This window comes from Haliotis cracherodii, unplaced genomic scaffold (genome assembly GCF_022045235.1).
Source record: "Haliotis cracherodii isolate W230 unplaced genomic scaffold, xgHalCrac1.p SCAF_14, whole genome shotgun sequence".
In the NCBI taxonomy this organism is placed as follows: Eukaryota; Metazoa; Mollusca; class Gastropoda; order Lepetellida; family Haliotidae; genus Haliotis; species Haliotis cracherodii.
In genome coordinates this window covers 18,011,876-18,029,284 of record NW_027266269.1, presented here as the reverse complement: position 1 = coordinate 18,029,284, position 17,409 = coordinate 18,011,876, and the positions used below count along the sequence as shown (strand labels likewise).

General features: G+C 40.4%; 1 protein-coding gene across 3 annotated transcripts in view; it reads right to left on the bottom strand.

Moving 5' to 3' along the window:
• Positions 1-879: 879 nt before the first annotated feature.
• LOC139461044 (dynein axonemal heavy chain 6-like) overlaps positions 880-17,409 on the bottom strand; it is a 103,042-nt gene continuing 86,512 nt past the window's right edge. For all 3 annotated transcript variants that reach the window (XM_071242551.1, XM_071242550.1, XM_071242549.1), the window contains exons 59-78: positions 16,933-17,118; positions 16,497-16,669; positions 16,060-16,240; positions 14,698-14,877; positions 13,882-13,988; positions 13,511-13,637; positions 12,868-13,014; positions 12,304-12,495; positions 11,928-12,118; positions 11,285-11,378; positions 10,630-10,870; positions 10,161-10,261; positions 9,575-9,679; positions 9,320-9,434; positions 8,445-8,737; positions 6,490-6,576; positions 5,319-5,565; positions 4,308-4,471; positions 3,582-3,804; positions 880-2,288 (exon numbers count right to left, since the gene is read on the bottom strand). In XM_071242551.1, coding sequence (XP_071098652.1) covers positions 2,185-2,288; positions 3,582-3,804; positions 4,308-4,471; positions 5,319-5,565; positions 6,490-6,576; positions 8,445-8,737; positions 9,320-9,434; positions 9,575-9,679; positions 10,161-10,261; positions 10,630-10,870; positions 11,285-11,378; positions 11,928-12,118; positions 12,304-12,495; positions 12,868-13,014; positions 13,511-13,637; positions 13,882-13,988; positions 14,698-14,877; positions 16,060-16,240; positions 16,497-16,669; positions 16,933-17,118 — 3,258 coding nt within the window. In that variant the 3' untranslated portion in view covers positions 880-2,184. The remainder of the gene's footprint in view (positions 2,289-3,581; positions 3,805-4,307; positions 4,472-5,318; positions 5,566-6,489; positions 6,577-8,444; positions 8,738-9,319; positions 9,435-9,574; positions 9,680-10,160; positions 10,262-10,629; positions 10,871-11,284; positions 11,379-11,927; positions 12,119-12,303; positions 12,496-12,867; positions 13,015-13,510; positions 13,638-13,881; positions 13,989-14,697; positions 14,878-16,059; positions 16,241-16,496; positions 16,670-16,932; positions 17,119-17,409) is intronic.

The window sequence follows — 17,409 nt, the reverse complement described above, 5'->3', positions numbered from 1 at the left end:
GTCAACTGATCAGGTCGCAAACACCCCCATGATGGAAGTCAACTGATCAGGTCGCAAACACTCACACGGTGGAGGTCAACTGATCAGGTCGCAAACACCCCCATGGTGGAGGTCAACTGATCAGGTCGCAAACACCCCCATGGTGGAGGTCAACTGATCAGGCCGCAAACCCCCCCATGGTGGAGGTCAACTGATCAGGTCGCAAACACCCCCATGGTGGAGGTCAACTGATCAGGTCGCAAACACCCCCATGGTGGAGGTCAACTGATCAGGTCGCAAACACCCCCACATTGGAGGTCAACTGACCAGGTCATCAAAACATTCCTCACGAAACTACTCCAGTTTGGTCCAGTAAATCTACTGATTGATATTATGAACAACGGTCTACACCGTGCAATGACACACGATCAGCCAGGGAATGAGCCTGAGCACCCATCTTTTTGGTCGCCACTTACGAAAGCATTGGGTGCACAGACACAGATTGGTATATGCAGACTACATAGAAAACAACTCATTGATAAAACTATCACTTTGCAAATGGTGTTAACTGGAAGTTTGTTGCACTCTGCAATATTACTACACAACATATCATGAACAAAACACAATTTGTATCAAGACAGGGAAAAAGGAAAATTATGTCTGTTGTTGTCCAATTTGAATATATTTTTGAAATACAGTTAACTATGTTTATAAGGAACATGCATAAACAAACTGACGGATATGACATGTATTTTTTTGTCCCAGACATTTGGTGTTTTTATGCTGAATATATGCTTATAATTAACTACAGTTATAACAAACTAAAATAAGTGGCACCTTTAAGTTCATTATAACCATAGTTTACTGTATATCTAAAACAGAAAGAATGTTCATGTCACATATATTTATTTTTTCAAAGGCACTTTATGTACAGTAAACATAAGTATAAACAAAAACAACAGCATTATCACAGACTTTCATGATTTCTTCATCAAAGTTGACTATTAAATAGGAGCATACAAGGGCAGCATGTTGGTATGTACCACAGACAAACAGTATTTTCTACATAATATCTCTGAAAGTTGCCATTTCCTGAACAGACTGCTGCCTTGACACAGCCTAGGTTCCTAGAGTGAATATTATCAGCACAATACAGGCATCAGCTCCTATCTCTCCTTGTGTATAACCATGTTCAGCTTCACACATACAATGCTGAAGAAGCGAATGCTGTAAACATCATATCATTACAGTAATACTTTCGTCAGATTTCTGTCTTAGTTCCTCTGTATGCATTCAGATATAGTATTAAGTAATACAATGACAGGTGACAGAAGTTTAGATCTGGTGTCTGTCTTCATTTTTCTGCACCTATTTCTTGTGGAACATGCTGTTCAAATTGGCAGCAGTATAATTCATGCATATATGCATTGAATGCATTTTATTGTTCATGCATAAAAATTATGTATCTTGCAGGATCTGTTACATATATATATATACTGCGGAAACATCTACAAAGTAATACTGTGAATAGATGCATAAATTCACCATAAATCTATTTACAAATGTACATTTCAACATGGACGGAATGTATTTCACTGACAGACATATCACAGAGGTTGACATCAGCATCAGAAACATGTACTTATCACATGGTTCTTGAGTGTATAACAGACAACAGCACTTACAGAAGGGTTCAGAACAAACAGTTCTGTTTTTATCATTTTATTTACAAAACTACTAATTGTCCATATGCTTCTGTTTCCAGCTTTGGACACACACTTTGGTAAATCTGGTTTGTCGTAGAAAAATGAATTTCACATAATCTTTAATCAATGGACACATCTATGTAATTGTAAACATTCTTTTTACCAAATCTTCAGAATTTGTAATACAACTTAATATGGACATAGAGATTATTACATAAATATATATAGAATACATCAAAATCAGCAGTAAACACAAAATATATCACATATTCTTGACTTCACTATTTGGACGGATATAATATGAATAATGACATTCATAAATTGAAACACTTCTTTATCACACACAAGATCAAGCAAATAACTTTCAACACCATTACTTGGCCAAGGAGAGATAGCTCACACTTACTGGACAGCAGGGGCACATAACTCTGTCAACATCAAATGGGGCACACAATTCAGCAGACACACAGTATTTATTTTACAATTCAAATAATGCAGGTTAGTCACTGAGCTGACATAAGAGAGCAGCTCCCTTGGCGATCCAGTAATCCTGAGGTTGTGATGACGGCAAGTAGATGGCTACCACGTAGTTGGTGGACATTCCTGAAAACAGACATAACCAGGGTAAAATGTTGATTATAGTTGATCAAAGTCAGTTTGTTCATGTGCTTGTTTCTTAATGCTGCACTTAGCAATAATCCAATGAAATGATGGTGGCCTGTCAATAATCTGTCTGCGTCAGACAAACCAGTGACTGATACTATGAGCATCGTCCCACTTCTTTAGGTTCACACAATCAACCAAGCCTGACCACCCGATCTATTCATTCAGCTCACAAGACAAGCATAAATTACGGGGCACAGTTCTATCCCTGAATTCCCATGGATGACTCATGTTTACATTGCCATAGTCTGAACAAGACAATGTTACTCTATATACCTAAATGTATACATAAGAATTGCCTCAAACACATAGAATGTATAACATGTTCCAACAAGGGAGCATTACCAAAAGAAAAGGAAAACAATATCGGGTAAAAAAATAGCAATCGCAACAACTTCTGCAATTCTCCTCTGACCATATTGAATAAAGACATGCACAGTCCAATCAGCAACATCTGTCAGTCATGCTCTGCATAAATATTGCCAGAAAAATACCTTGACCTGCCATCTACTCCTGCCTGTGTCAATTAACAACTCTTCCTGAGTACATAAGTTTCTTTAGCCCATATTCAATATGACCGCGCTCAGTCCAACCCACACCAAGGTAGCAGCCACAGCAGACCTTGGACTGGTTTCACAAAGCAGTCTTAGGTCACACTGTTTTCTTTCATGGTTTACACAGTTTGCACCATGGCCAACATCAATGATGGCGGTGAGTCTGTGGAAGGGTCTCAGATCAGCAGACAACTTATACCTTGTAAACACTGCCTGAGGGGTGCCCTGCTATAATGATACAATATCTACCAACATATTCTTTCACTGATTACAAGTGACTGAACCTAAGCCAAAACAAAAAATATTGTTTTCATGAGCTTATTTCAAACAGGACAACAGTCTTTGTTTTCCTTTTTCTTCTCAATACGCAAAAAATTAATCAGGAAGCATGACATTGTTGCTCAAGGAAAGATAACTCTTACTCACAGTTCTCACAATCGTGACATTCAAAGGATTAAAATCAAACATAACTATTTGTTCTTGCAGCCAAGTGTAAATGACCCCCACATTGATGAGAAACCTTCATTAGACTGTCATGGACTGGCTCTCATTCCACAATGATATGGTAGAGCTACAGTGATAGTGAGTCTATGTTAACATATGGTAGTTAGGACATATCGCAACGATTGGGACCCACATCCCTTTAACCTTTACTTAGCTACATCTCATGAACATGTACCTGTAGTAGAGAGGACTCCTGCCCTGGCTGCTGTCTTGTACAGAGGTGCTTGGTAGTCCTTATCGTCAGCGACGTAGTCCATCTTGGGCTGCATGTGCAACATGGGCATCACACCATTCATCTCCCCCTTGATGGAGTCTTCCACGTGCATGGTGTCGTCATTCCACTTGAAGCCATCCATGAACAGGCCATGCACCAACACACCATCCTCTGGCCTCTCGATCTGAACATGAAACACGTCATTTTTTAAATTGTTATCCTGTTGAACAACGGTCGATCCTAACGTTGAAAAAATGTGTATTGAAATTGAAATTTTAAGACCAGTATTCTTCTTGTCTGATAGAAATAAATGAATCAGAAATCTAAGCAAATGCATAAAACATTGAAACAAAGCAAAAAGGCAGAATTGCTTCAGATAATTGGCTAAGTGTATTCCAGAGATGGTCTTTCAACAAGGGTAATCGTTCAATGACTAGTCTTATAATTGATTGTTTTATTAAATATTAATTTGTAAGTCGAAATCAATGTAGCTCCTAAAATTTTAATGTGGCTCCTTAAAGTTTGAAAAGGCACCAATAGAAAATATTGCCAGGAGCTAAGTGCATGGCCTCCAAAACATCAAAGCTTGGAGTGCTGGATACAATGCTGCATGTACACATGTTAACATATTCTTTGGCACTCCCTACGATGTCTATGACCTTGACCTTGACCTTCACGAACTCTCACCTCTTTGTCCATCTCCATCTCCTCCCCAAACTTGACTTCCTCCATCTGTTTGAAGACGTCCTTCTGATCACGGTAGTGTGGCAGCACCTTGTAGCTGAAGCTGAGGTGGTCGATAGGGTAGTCGTACTTGCGGGCGTAGTTCTGTAGGGTGCCCGTCAAGAAGCCTGCAGCACACAAACACCATGAAGGTATAAAGGCCATACATTTGATTTTACGGTTCAAATTTTTTGTCATGAAAGGCTCGTTTGATCAACACAGGATCTTTCTTACAAAGTAGACAAAAGTTTATACTGATCCTGATACCGTTGTTGTCAAGCAAGGCTTGCTTGACAATGGTGTAAGGATCTATTCTGAAATGTCACTAACTTTGTGAAACATCGCTATCACAATATAATAAAGAAGTTGTTATCCATAAACTTTTGTCTACATTGTCATCTGTCAACTTCTAAGAAATGTCTAGCAAACAATGTAAGAAGTTTCTTGATCCTATCAGGAAGCCACTTTACTACAAACTCAGTTGGTGATACCTTTATTCATCTTTTTATTGCATGGGTCAAAATAGAGATACAACTAAAGGAAATTGTCTAAAGTTACAGAGATTTGATTTAAGTCATTTTTGTCAGCTCAGTTTTTCTAATCTTCAAAGATGGCACAGTTGTGAACATACAGATTTATAGCATTTCTGATTTCTTTGGATCTCCAAACAGAGCAAAATATATCTCAGTCCCTGTATTCAGAAAGTGAGCTGGGTTCAGTGCCACTCTGCACCAAATTTCAGTTAAATCACATCATGTTAGCTTAATGTGGGAGAAAAGTGCAAAATAATGCATTGACTACTTCAGTTAAACCCACAAACATGTACAGTGCTGACAACATTCCCCATAGAATCATAACAACACAATTAATTTCAAGACAGGATAGTAATTCAAACAAAACTAAAACAAATTGTCCTCATTACTTTTGACAAGAAATAAGTAATTACAATCCAGGTGAGAAGTCCGGAAGCATTACCTTGTGGGAAGTAAAATCCAGCCAGCCAGTAGGACTTGGGGATTCCATGTACAATCCAGTTGTCAATGAAGGCACAGCGTAGGACGAGGTCGGCCACCCAGCTAGCGAGGGGCTTGAGGGAGGGGTAGGCGGCGTTGGCCCACAGCTGGGGCAACTGATTGTTGAGGAAGGCGTTGTACACCCGCTCCAGTTCCTCACTCATCACTACGAAGCCCTTGATAGCCTTCTGGAGCTGCTTCAGAGAGTTCTACAACACAAAGATAAGGGAGGTGAAATAGAGCTTATGCGGTATGCACATGTGGGGCTGCCTGTACTAGAAGTATTATAGTGCTAGCCCACTGAGATACCATGAGGCATTGATGCCCCATGCAGGCACAGTATACTTACTCCAAGCCGGTAAGTCCTTGTTTTACCCCCTTAATGCCAAAAGTTAGGCAGGGTTACAACAAGAATTATCTTTAAACGTCTCTCTTTTAGTATGACACTGTGGGAGGTGGTCCACAGAGAGAGGTTGGTGGGTTGGTGGGAGGGAGCATGGTGATGTCTTACACACCATACAGCTTTATTACGGCTACATTAAACCCTATTAACCTGCATGGTAACATTCCCAGTACAATTGTGCAGATGGATAATTTTCAGATTAAGGAATGATGGTATAAGTCATGTCCCCTTTTATATATATTCAAAACCAGAGTAACTGTTATTGTACACATATAATGATTGAAAATTGCTAGACACAATCTCAACGTGAAATGTTGAATTTGTATGTAGTTTTATTAAAAAAAAGAATACTTGGAGTCACATGCTTCTAAAATAAAAAAAAGAGATTAATTCTGTTATTTTTCTTTCATTGATCACAAATAAGCCCAGCTTGAAAGGTTGCATGAAGATATCAATTAAGAAAAGATTCATAAATTAATAAACAGAGGTACCCTTAACACACTTCACTTCATCTGCAGACTCTGGGACATGGCCGACACAGGCAGCTCTATCATTGTGTCAAAGAATGCACGGACATCTGCATGGTAGGAAGGTAAAGACTCTCAGTGAACCAACTCTATACTGTTGCAATAATTGTACCTATAGTAGATACAGTACAATAGTGTTTTGACTATTGAATACCAATGCAAGAGTAGAAACAACTTCAACAGTGAGGGCAAGTGGACTGTACCTTGATGACACGCAACAGTTTGTTGAACCTGTCCACCTCCTGCTCCAGCACTGTCGTCAGCGAGTTCATCCGTCCCTTGTCATCTGGCTGAAACACACACCCTACAGTGAGCCAGCGCATACGCACAGCACCACAAGCAATAGGTGGGTGATCATGCAGCAAACTATATATGCTCTGCTACTGTTTCAGAAAAATGACGCTTCTGGGTTTATTGTAATCTGTGCTACATTGTTGGTGTTACTGATTAACATACCATGGACACAATGTCCTCTGACAACATGTTAGTTTACATTTGTTGTTCAAAATTAGGCCTGAAAGTCAAGAAGTCCTTGTCTTACCCCAATGTTAAAAACGTAACACTGTGGGAAGTCTCCAGATTCAAATAATAATAATAGCAAACCATAAAAAAACAGGACCCTTTTAATTTCAGACCAGTGCAGTTCTTTTTAGTTTTTTTTTAGCATTGCTAATTTCCTCATCTCATGTTTTTCCCTTCATGCAGAAATTCTGTCAAAGGGAAAAATTATTGAATGACAGAACGTCTTAGAACTGACATTTCCTGTCTTAAAACTTTAGAATTACAGGACACAAGATATCAGAAAGTATACAAGCATTCTCCTTAGAGTCATATTTTCTGTTTGTTTGTTATTTTATGAATGAAACAGCATTATTCCAGTTATACAACAGTAGCCTGTAATAATCAAATCTGGACCAGATAATCTAGTGATTGATATTATGAATCACATCCTATAAGCTGTATTATCTAGTGTATGATATCTCTGCTACTTCTAACTTGGCACACATCTTTTTCACACAGGAGAGTAATTTGATTGGATGGATATTTTTAGCATTGTGCCATTCAATGAGGGTCAAAATGAAGCACTGGCAGTTAATGGGTCGAGGGCCCTGTTCCACAAAGCAATCGTAGCGAAAGACAATTGTAACTCCCATAGTTTAACAAGGACTTACGATAGTCATCGCACCAATGAGTCAAGGGCCCTGTTCCACAAAGCAATCATTGCACTAAGACAATCATAACTCCCATAGTTTAACAAGGACTTACGATAGTCATTGCACCAATGAGTCAAGGGCCCTGTTCCACAAAGCAATCATTGCACTAAGACAATCATAACTCCCATAGTTTAACAAGGACTTACGATAGTCATTGCACCAATGAGTCAAGGGCCCTGTTCCACAAAGCAATCATTGCACTAAGACAATCATAACTCCCATAGTTTAACAAGGACTTACGATAGTCATCGCACCAATGAGCCAAGGGCCCTGTTCCACAAAGCAATCATTGCACTAAGACAATCATAACTCCCATAGTTTAACAAGGACTTACGAAAGTCATTGCACCAATGAGTCAAGGGCCCTGTTCCACAAAGCAATCATTGCACTAAGACAATTATAACTCCCATAGTTTAACAAGGACTTACGATAGTCATTGCACCAATGAGTCAAGGGCCCTGTTCCACAAAGCAATCATTGCACTAAGACAATCATAACTCCCATAGTTTAACAAGGACTTACGATAGTCATCGCACCAATGAGCCAAGGGCCCTGTTCCACAAAGCAATCATTGCACTAAGACAATCATAACTCCCATAGTTTAACAAGGACTTACGATAGTCATTGCACCAATGGGTCCAGGGCCCTGTTCCACAAAGCAATTGTTGCACTAAGACAATCATAACTCCCATAGTTTAACAAGGACTCACGATAGTCATCGCACCAATGGGTCGAAGGCCCTGTTCCACAAAGCAATCTTAGTGAAAGACAATCGTAACTCCCAAAGTTTAACATAGACTTATGACAGGTATGCGACTATTGTCATCACACAACAGAATGAAGCAAAAGACAATGGATAATTGTGCATGCATCATGCATCAGGGCAATCAATCTATTCATCAAGCATGCTAAGGATGCATTCTCACAAATGGACTCCCTCTCACCTCAAACATCTCCTGGTTAGCCTTCTCAATGTCCAGCTTGTCCATCAGTTTCCCCAGGATGTTTTCAGCCAGTTCATACACGATGTCGTCGTTGGACTTGCCTGTGCCTCCTGAAGACATCCTGGGTTGCACGTCCAGGATGGTGGTGATGAGCGTCTGTGTCTCCTGGGTCTGGAACGCGATGTTGGCATTCTCGTGCATCCCGAATATCTCAGGTTCATCAATCAGAGGCAGCCCCTCAATGTACTGCCGGTAGTCTTCCAGAGTCTCATAGGCGGGTGGGTAGTAAATTCCTGGTCATATATTTAGGAGATATAAATACTGTGTTGTCAACATAGCGCAGGGTACAATGCTTGATTAAATTTGGAATTGAAGATACAGCATGAGGTTTCAAATGTTAAATCATGTTGGATTCAATGTACAGGTAACTGTTTAACTCCATTCTACCACAACTAAATAACATGTGAAGTCTTTAGTGTTAGCAAAAATACTGAGCGCAGGATGCAGCACAGATTGAGTCCAATGTTTTGAGTCAAACTGAATTTCGGAATCACCAACAACAGCCTTAACAAAACATGTATATTCTCAAGCAGGTTTTCTACACCATACCACTTCACTCGATCACTTTGTAAGCTAACATGAAGAAGGCACCCACAAGAAAACTAAGCAATCCTTGAAAGGTTTGTTCTTCACTCCACATCACTCTTATGACATCTTGCCTTTCACTGTGACATAAAAATTATGAGGCCGCAGCTGTATATAGAAAACCACCAAATTTCATGCTCTCTGTTGTGCCGCGAATGTATATATTGCACTGTCCAACAACACCCTCTTTAAACAGCAGGTTCAACTGCAAGTTGACTTGCGTAACCCACCTGACTCAGAATATTTGTAGTCCTTCTGAATGCTTTCTGGTCGGAAGAACATCTGCAGGATTGTTCGCAGACATCGCTGATCCAAGAAATCTGTCACGCGGCCTCCATATGTAATCTGAAATCACACAAAGAGATAGAGACATTTGAATAGTAATAGGCCAAACAAACTCTAAACTTTTGAATTTTTCACAAAATGTTACTTATATTCAAAAGTGACCAACAGAAAGATTGAATATTCAGCTCAACTTGACTTACCTCCCCTGTAATGTAGATGAGAGTGTCCCAGGGAATGGCACCATCAGAACAGAACATCTGCAGGTTGAGCAGAGCACATTCCCTGTCGCTGTCATTAAACTCGTACTGAAATACACAAAACATATTGATAGTCCTAAAAATATAAAAGATTGATTTTTAAAAAAGTTGAAGGAGGTAATGTATATATTAGACCAGTCTGCTTAATTCACCTTCAGTATCCATGTAAGTCAATGGTTTAACACTAGTTCAGCAGATATCATGATCCATGTACACTAACTGACAACAGCAACAGATGAGAACATGAAACAGTAGGTCAATCAGGATTACAGCAGCTGACTCATTTCAGGAGCAGACAGTCTGTGAAAGGCAGCTGTTTCAACCTCCGGACAGTTATAAATCACATCATGTACACGTTCCTGGCACAATACCTACTTGTGAACCAGGTTTGAGACAAGTGTTTAGTCAAAAGCCACTTTTTTCTAATTTTAGATTCTTTATGCCAGTCACTAATGTAAACTGAAAGGTCACATTGACGGAAAGGAGTTGACCAATTTACACTGTACAGAATCTCCTGAAGATCACTCACCTTGATGTTCCAGCCAAGCGGACCAAACTTCTTCCTCTCCTGGATGATGGCATGGAAGAAGCACAGACCAAATATCATCTTCCTCCAGTCTGTGCCCAGAACTGAAACACAGAGTAACATGTATCCGTGAGTGTAACCCTTCACCCCTGACACCCAAAATGCAGGAGGCAAATACTTTCAACTGTCTTGTTATCAAATCAGTGAATGTTCATACAGACACTGAAACCAATAATTTGTTGAACAAACTGACAGTTACATCAAAACAAGTCTGTCAGAATGGATATTAGTTAATTACTTGTTCTCTCACTAATCTCTTATTCTAAGCCATCCCGCCTCATGTTTTATTCCCGCGATGGGTACAATGTGAGTACCCCGGTAGTTCATTCTTGACATCCTCTGCCATCATATTAATGGAATACTGCTATGAGGAGTAAAACCGTACAAACTCACTCCCTCTCAATGAACTTACTGTTCTCCTCAAAGAAGTTGGTGGTGATGTCGGTGAATGCCCTTCTGACATTTGCCCTTAGACCTTTCGGTGGCTCATTGGTGACCTTGACACTGTTCTGCAGCACGGACACGGGGAAGTGTTTGGCTGGCATGGAGCTGAGGAACAGGCGATAGTCTTCATGGATGTCATTGGGCTTCTCCGTCAGGTCCTTCACTGTAGCCTCCATTCTCAACATCCACGACGCGGCCAAGTGACAGTTCTGGAGACAAGGACAAGCACAACATGAAACAAGCCACATTAATACCTTCGTCTCACATAAGCACGGGCTTAATTCGTAACAGTTACATTTGAAACATAACTGAGTAAAAGGTATCAAATTTACAAAGATATAAACCCCAAATTCCCAACATACACATAAATTCTCAAATATAATCAGTGAGCGAATGTTGTTTTATGGCTGCAAATAATCAAAACTGGGCTGGCAAATCAATGGTTGACAGCATGAGGACATAAAATCAGCCTGGTCATCCCTCAGTGTGGCAGGCTCTGACAACAACCAAGGGACACTGGGGACCTACTCTGCACTGAACCCTGACTTGAGAGCAACTACCAGAATGAATCGTACCACATTCAGACAGATTAGATCAACAATGATAAATGAGAGACTTGTCACCTGAAGGAAGACCCATTCTCCACTCTTCACTGCATTTGCAATCAATTTTTCAGCCACTGGGCCCTGACCTTGACCTAGAGAAATTGACTGGATCCTGCAACATAAAAAAAAAAATAGTTCAAGTCCCAGGTCTATAAGATGTTCAAGTCCTAGGTCTATAAGATGTCCAAGTCCTAGGTCTATAAGATGTTCAAGTCCTAGGTCTATAAGATGTTCAAGTCCTAGGTCTATAAGATGTTCAAGTCCTAGGTCTTGCAGATGTTGTTCAAGTCCTAGGTCTTGCAGAAGTTGTTCAAGTTCTATGTCTTAAAGATGTTCATCAAGTCCTAGGTCTTACAGATGTTGTGAGGGAGTTACCTCTGATTATTTCCATTAATACACTTATAAACATATTTTGAACAATGTTTTGTAGAAACACAGTTGGATCAGATGCTACTGCTAAAGGACATGGTGCACAAGGAGGTCATGTTTCACATATACTCATCAAAGCACCACATGAACACATGCACTGTAGCCCATAAGCCAACCTTCCACCTGTGCCGTTATGGACTACATGGATTCAACAGATCCTCAGGTTCAATTGTCAGACTGTGAAGACTGATTGTCAGGTTGCTGTGCAGCACAGCCCTAAACATGGACTCACTTGTCTGTGTAGTCCCTGTCCTTGGCAAATCGGAGGAAGGCCCCCATGGGATCGGAGCCTGTGCTGAGGACAAACACAAGGGGGGTCACTTTGTTCATATCATCGTAGAGTTCCGGCAGACCCACTGGCGGACTCTCCACAAACTGCTGACCCAGATTCTCTCGAACAAAATCGGTGATTGCAAACACAGTCTGAAAAAAGACATATATCCAACATCAGAAATATGTTCCTAACATTTTGTTCATGGGTGTATTATTGGACATGGTAAGAGCCAATGGCTAAGATAGAGTCTGATCATTGGCGTAAACTCAAACATATCTCTTTACATATTCTTTACATCTACTGTTACGTCCATGACCACCAATACAACATTTACCTTTTCTTCTCGGAACGCCTTGATGAAGGTGAGCTTCTGGAAGCTGGTGAGCCTGATGTTCCAGTGACCTTTGACCTTGCCATCATCTGCTTGAGCCTGTTCCTGACCTTCAGTTTCCTGTATGAGAGGAGGGGGAGCCGGCTCGTCGGGGAGGGGCTCATAGTCCTCATTTGTTTCTGGGTTCAGACGTATCTGCACACAGGAGAAGGCAATTACCACACAAACATGACACTTGGAGATTAGGCCACAATAAACAAAGTATTTTCAAACTGTGAGGTATTATATTAACAGTGTTATGTGTTCAAAGCGATGTCCTTGTGTTTGAGAAAACATAACATCTCATTGTATGGGTGTATTATGAGCACCCCCCTCTACACAGCTGCATGTTTCTGGGGAAAGTGTGCATTATATACAAGAAAATATTGTATTATATTTCATTTTTTCTGAACAAATTCTTCAAGGCAGCAATCAATGTACACTTAATGTCATTATGTGATTCCCATGCAGAATGAACGTTTGGTTGTACTACATTTACAGTGATTTACTTCATCTGCTAGTGCCTACCTCAATGCTGCCGAGTTTGACCCACACGGGGGTCTTGATGAGGTCAGTGTGCAGACCCCTGAAAGCTGGCACAGTCTCACTGAGGTCATATGCTATCCTCCACACGGTCTGACTCAACCACGGCTTGTCTGGCTTTGGGGGGCGTTGCTGTAACATCAACACTTCCATCAACATCTTGCAAATACTTCTTGTGTCTGATGAAGATCAGAACACATCCACATACTGGCATATCAGTAGTGAGTGTGAGGGGAGTTCCATTTAAGGCGACATCCACACTGTTTCAGCCATATAGCCACCAGAAAAGTAATGGAATTATAAAAAAGGGCATCAAATTATATATTTACAGCAATTTGTTAATAAGATTGTAAAGCAGCATTTATAAATTTACTTTTTATTGAGTAAAATGATTGCGTAGGTTCGACACAGCTCTGAATGCTTTTCAACAACTATGAACAACTAGGAATGGCTCTGAACCACATTGAATAGCTTTGAGCGGCTTTGAGCTGCTTTGACAAATCAAGGATCATCATCAGGGAAAATCTGGAACATGAATCAGCAGAGGAAGTGCCACAACATTGCACAGTGAGTTGTGTCCCTGACCATGACAATGTAGCTGTAGGGAGTGAGAGCTGTGTAGACTCACCCTGTCCAAGCCTGCAGCACCACGCAGGAAGAAGTTCCAGCCGGCAACAGAGATGAATTTGGCAGTCTTGAGGATCTCACCACACAACATGAAGGAGAACACCAGCTTCTCCTTCTCAAACAGAGCTCTAGAGGAACACAAATAACATGGATGGATGGACAGACAGATGGACAAATGGATGGATGAAATACTCTTTTCTCAGTTACATACATACTTACTTCTGTTAGAGAAGCACTTGTGTGCAGTGGCCTGAGACTGTATACAATGCGTTTGATCAAAATTCATTGGGCTAACTGTGTCCACCAATTGTTGGTCAGAGCTCATTTAATTACACAAATGTTTGAGACTGACATGAAGGACGGAGGGCGTACCTGGCAACGTTCTTGTATATACACATTGTGGTCTGGTCCAGGCAAATGGCCAGACGGGTGTTCAGGTTGTCACTCTTCTCACTGGACTCAATCGTGGCATTGAACAGCTGGAACATAAAACACATGCACTGAAGACAGGCTACAGACATTGTCCCCCAGCACTGCACACATCACTAAAACATTTCCCTTCATAAAACAGTTTGTACCTACGAGACATAAAATCCCACACAGCAGTTTAACACAAATAAGACCTGCTCAATAACACCACTAGCTTCTGAAATTCATGTAAATCCTGTAGGACGTCCATAATATATGTGGTGTTTCTCATGGCCATGTTTATCTTCAGAGTGAAACATCAGTTGGAAGAAAAAACAAATTAAATATAACCTCACTGAGGTGGAGAATACATCTGGAAGGTTACCTTTTACACATGAGGATGTGTGGAAAATAGCTCATAATATTAATCTTGACCTAAAAGGTTTTCAACATAGTTCAATGTTATTGTGCTATATTTGTAGTAAAATGGTTCATGTTTATGATTTAAACAATTACAGGTATCAAATTTTGCTGTAGGATTCTACCAAATTCGATGACACTCTTGAAGAGAATGTTTGCTACCTCAGTTATTTCCAGGAACTGCAGTATGTTACAATGTTTATAAAGTAAAACTGCCTACTAGTTGCACATGCAAAAAGAAGAAGTGCCTCACACTAAAATATAGATAGAGGCTGTGACGAGCAAAATCATGGCGTAACAACGAATTGATACTGCTTGCTGACCAATCGGAACATGTCCATGTAGAATGTGTGTAATTACCTGTTTGAAGTATTTCAGTGAGAACTGGTACATGGGGTCCACGTTGCCCATGTCAGCTACAACAAAGTACATGACAGAACCTCGTTCTGCTACAGTCCTGTACTTCTCACGAGCAGTCGTAATCATCTCCTCCGTCTTCTCAGCCTCCCGAAGTCGTTGCGTGATCACCCCAGATGTCACCTGAACAGAGATATATATATGTAGTTTTATGGTCACTGAGCACTCAAGTCGCCTTAACAGAGACGTATATATTATACACCTTGACGGTCACTGAACACAGGCTGCTACAAATAAAAGAGTTTGGACGGGATAAATCGTTGACCGGACAAATCGTTGTTGTAATTGTAACGGAAGTTTACACTCGCCACAACCGGAACAGGAAGGTACCTCGGTTCATATGGGTGTTTTTACATCGGGGTTTTTGGAAAGGGAACTTAAGCTCATGCGTGCCTCACAAGCTTCAGTTAGCGTCTGGCTCCGGGAAAAGGCTTGCCGGAATCTGTACACACACGTGCGTTCGGTATGGTAAGATAATTGTATTAGTAGTAGTTTTTGTTTTTTTATTTGCCCAGTCAAACCATTTTTTTCTGTTTAGGTTATCATGTTTGTTATAATGAGATAGATTTAGCATGTATTTTAAGGATATTTTCTGCTGGAATTTGTGTTCAGTGTTGGTTAGGCTAGAGAGTTTCCAAGTCTTTGGACCCGGTGTCGACCGAGTGTGTTAGATAAGTTCGAGGACTGTGACTAGTGAAAGCGTTTAACGCCTACATGTATATCGGTCGATATTAAATACTTCCATTGGTTTGTAACCAGTTGTGACCGAACTGGAAACACTTGTATACCGGTCGATAAGTACTTCCATTGGTTTGTAACCAGTTGTGACCGAACTTGAAACACATGTATATCGTTCGATATTAGTACTTCCATTGGTTTGTAACCAGTTGTGACCGAACTAGAAACACATGTATATCTTTCGATATGAGTACTTCCATTGGTTTGTAACCAGTTGTGACCGAACTTGAAACACATGTATATCGTTCGTAAATACCTAGAATTGTAATAAATTAGTATGTGGAACAATTTTGTGGTTTGTCCCTTATTTAAGACTTAAGCATTACTCCCTCACTCAGAGTGCCACCCAAACTTGGAGAACATCTTGTTTAAATTTTGTAAGCGTAACAAGAGTTTATGCAAACTCTTGAGGCGGGAATGAGGCTATAAAAGTAAATGTCGGCATAAAATGACAGAGAATCAAGTGAACGAGACTGACCACATGATCCTTTCGTCTCTAATGACAACATAGGTGACTGAGGTGTGGTGACTGAAACACAAGGATGTAGTAGACAATGCCTGTCTCACCTTGGACTCATTCAGAGTGTTGATGAGTTCTTCGTTATCCAGGATGTTGCCCTCCGATTCAAACAGCAGCTTGAGGATCCTGTCTTCAATGGCCTTCAACTGGTTCTTGTCCGCGTTGATCCTTACAATCAGCTGGTTGCGCTGTTCCTCTAGATCCGGCCTCTCCAGGCGTACAACATCACTAATATGTACAAAGTGTTACATTCAGTTTGTAATCAACTTGTTGTTTCAATCTAATGATTATGTCTATTAATCTCATAAACATCAACATCCTAATTATTATTTGAAACAAATTTTCAGTTTCAACTCCCTTGGTAGAGTATAGCTCTATTTCAGATTCCAACTAAACAATCTTTTGTGTAAGGTATCATCAAAAAGCAAATAATAAAGATCAAAAGACAAATGTCACCTAATATATAATGATGACCTTGACCTACCTGAGAAGCTGATCTTCTAAGCCAGACTTAGTGACAGTGAAGTTGATGATGGTTACTTTGATGCAAACCTCGGGCAGGTAGTGGGGGTTGGCCAGCTTTGTTGTCATGTAGAAGCGGAAGTTACGATCATAGTCGATGTCACTGTCACCCAATCGAATCAGAAGACGCCCTCCCTAAAGAACAAAGCATCATCCTTCGGCTGTACAAAAACATTTCTACTTTCTATAAAATCATAGCACCTCAAGTCCTGTTTAATACTGGATCATCTTGAATACTATTATTACTTACACCACTTCCTTGCATACATTTCCTATGCTTTTTCTATGAAATCATAGTGTCCTAAATGTTAACTGTAGCATTAAATCTTGCAAGATGCCATACATTCACCATGACCTGTGACAGCTATAACCCAGACAGAGGTAGATGACGTACTGACCGACATAAATGTCTGTTTGAGCAGCACAGGTTCCAGGGCGGGGTCCAGACTCTCCCCAAGGTCTTCCAATAGGACCGGCATTCCGATACGGATACAGTTCTCCAGGGTCCGGAGGAACTGACCATCAGTCAGCTTGATGACCTTCAGGCCATTCTTAACCTCACGGTTCCTCACCCATCGGTTGGCCTGGAAACACCACATTAGTCCATTCATTATTTTTGATACAATTTTATTAATGTATCCTTTGATAAAGTGAAATAACAAACACAGCACAAAAGAATTAAATTAAACCTGCCTAGCACCCAGGCAGTATGTTTATTCTGACCCTAAAATATTGAAAAGAGAGACGAAAAGAACTATTTGCAATAAGTCTGCACAGTATTACCAGTATATCAGTATACTGCAAGACACTTTTCAAATGATACTTATTGCAATATTTTATCTGTGTTCTGGTATATCGGGAAAAAAATGTTTAGC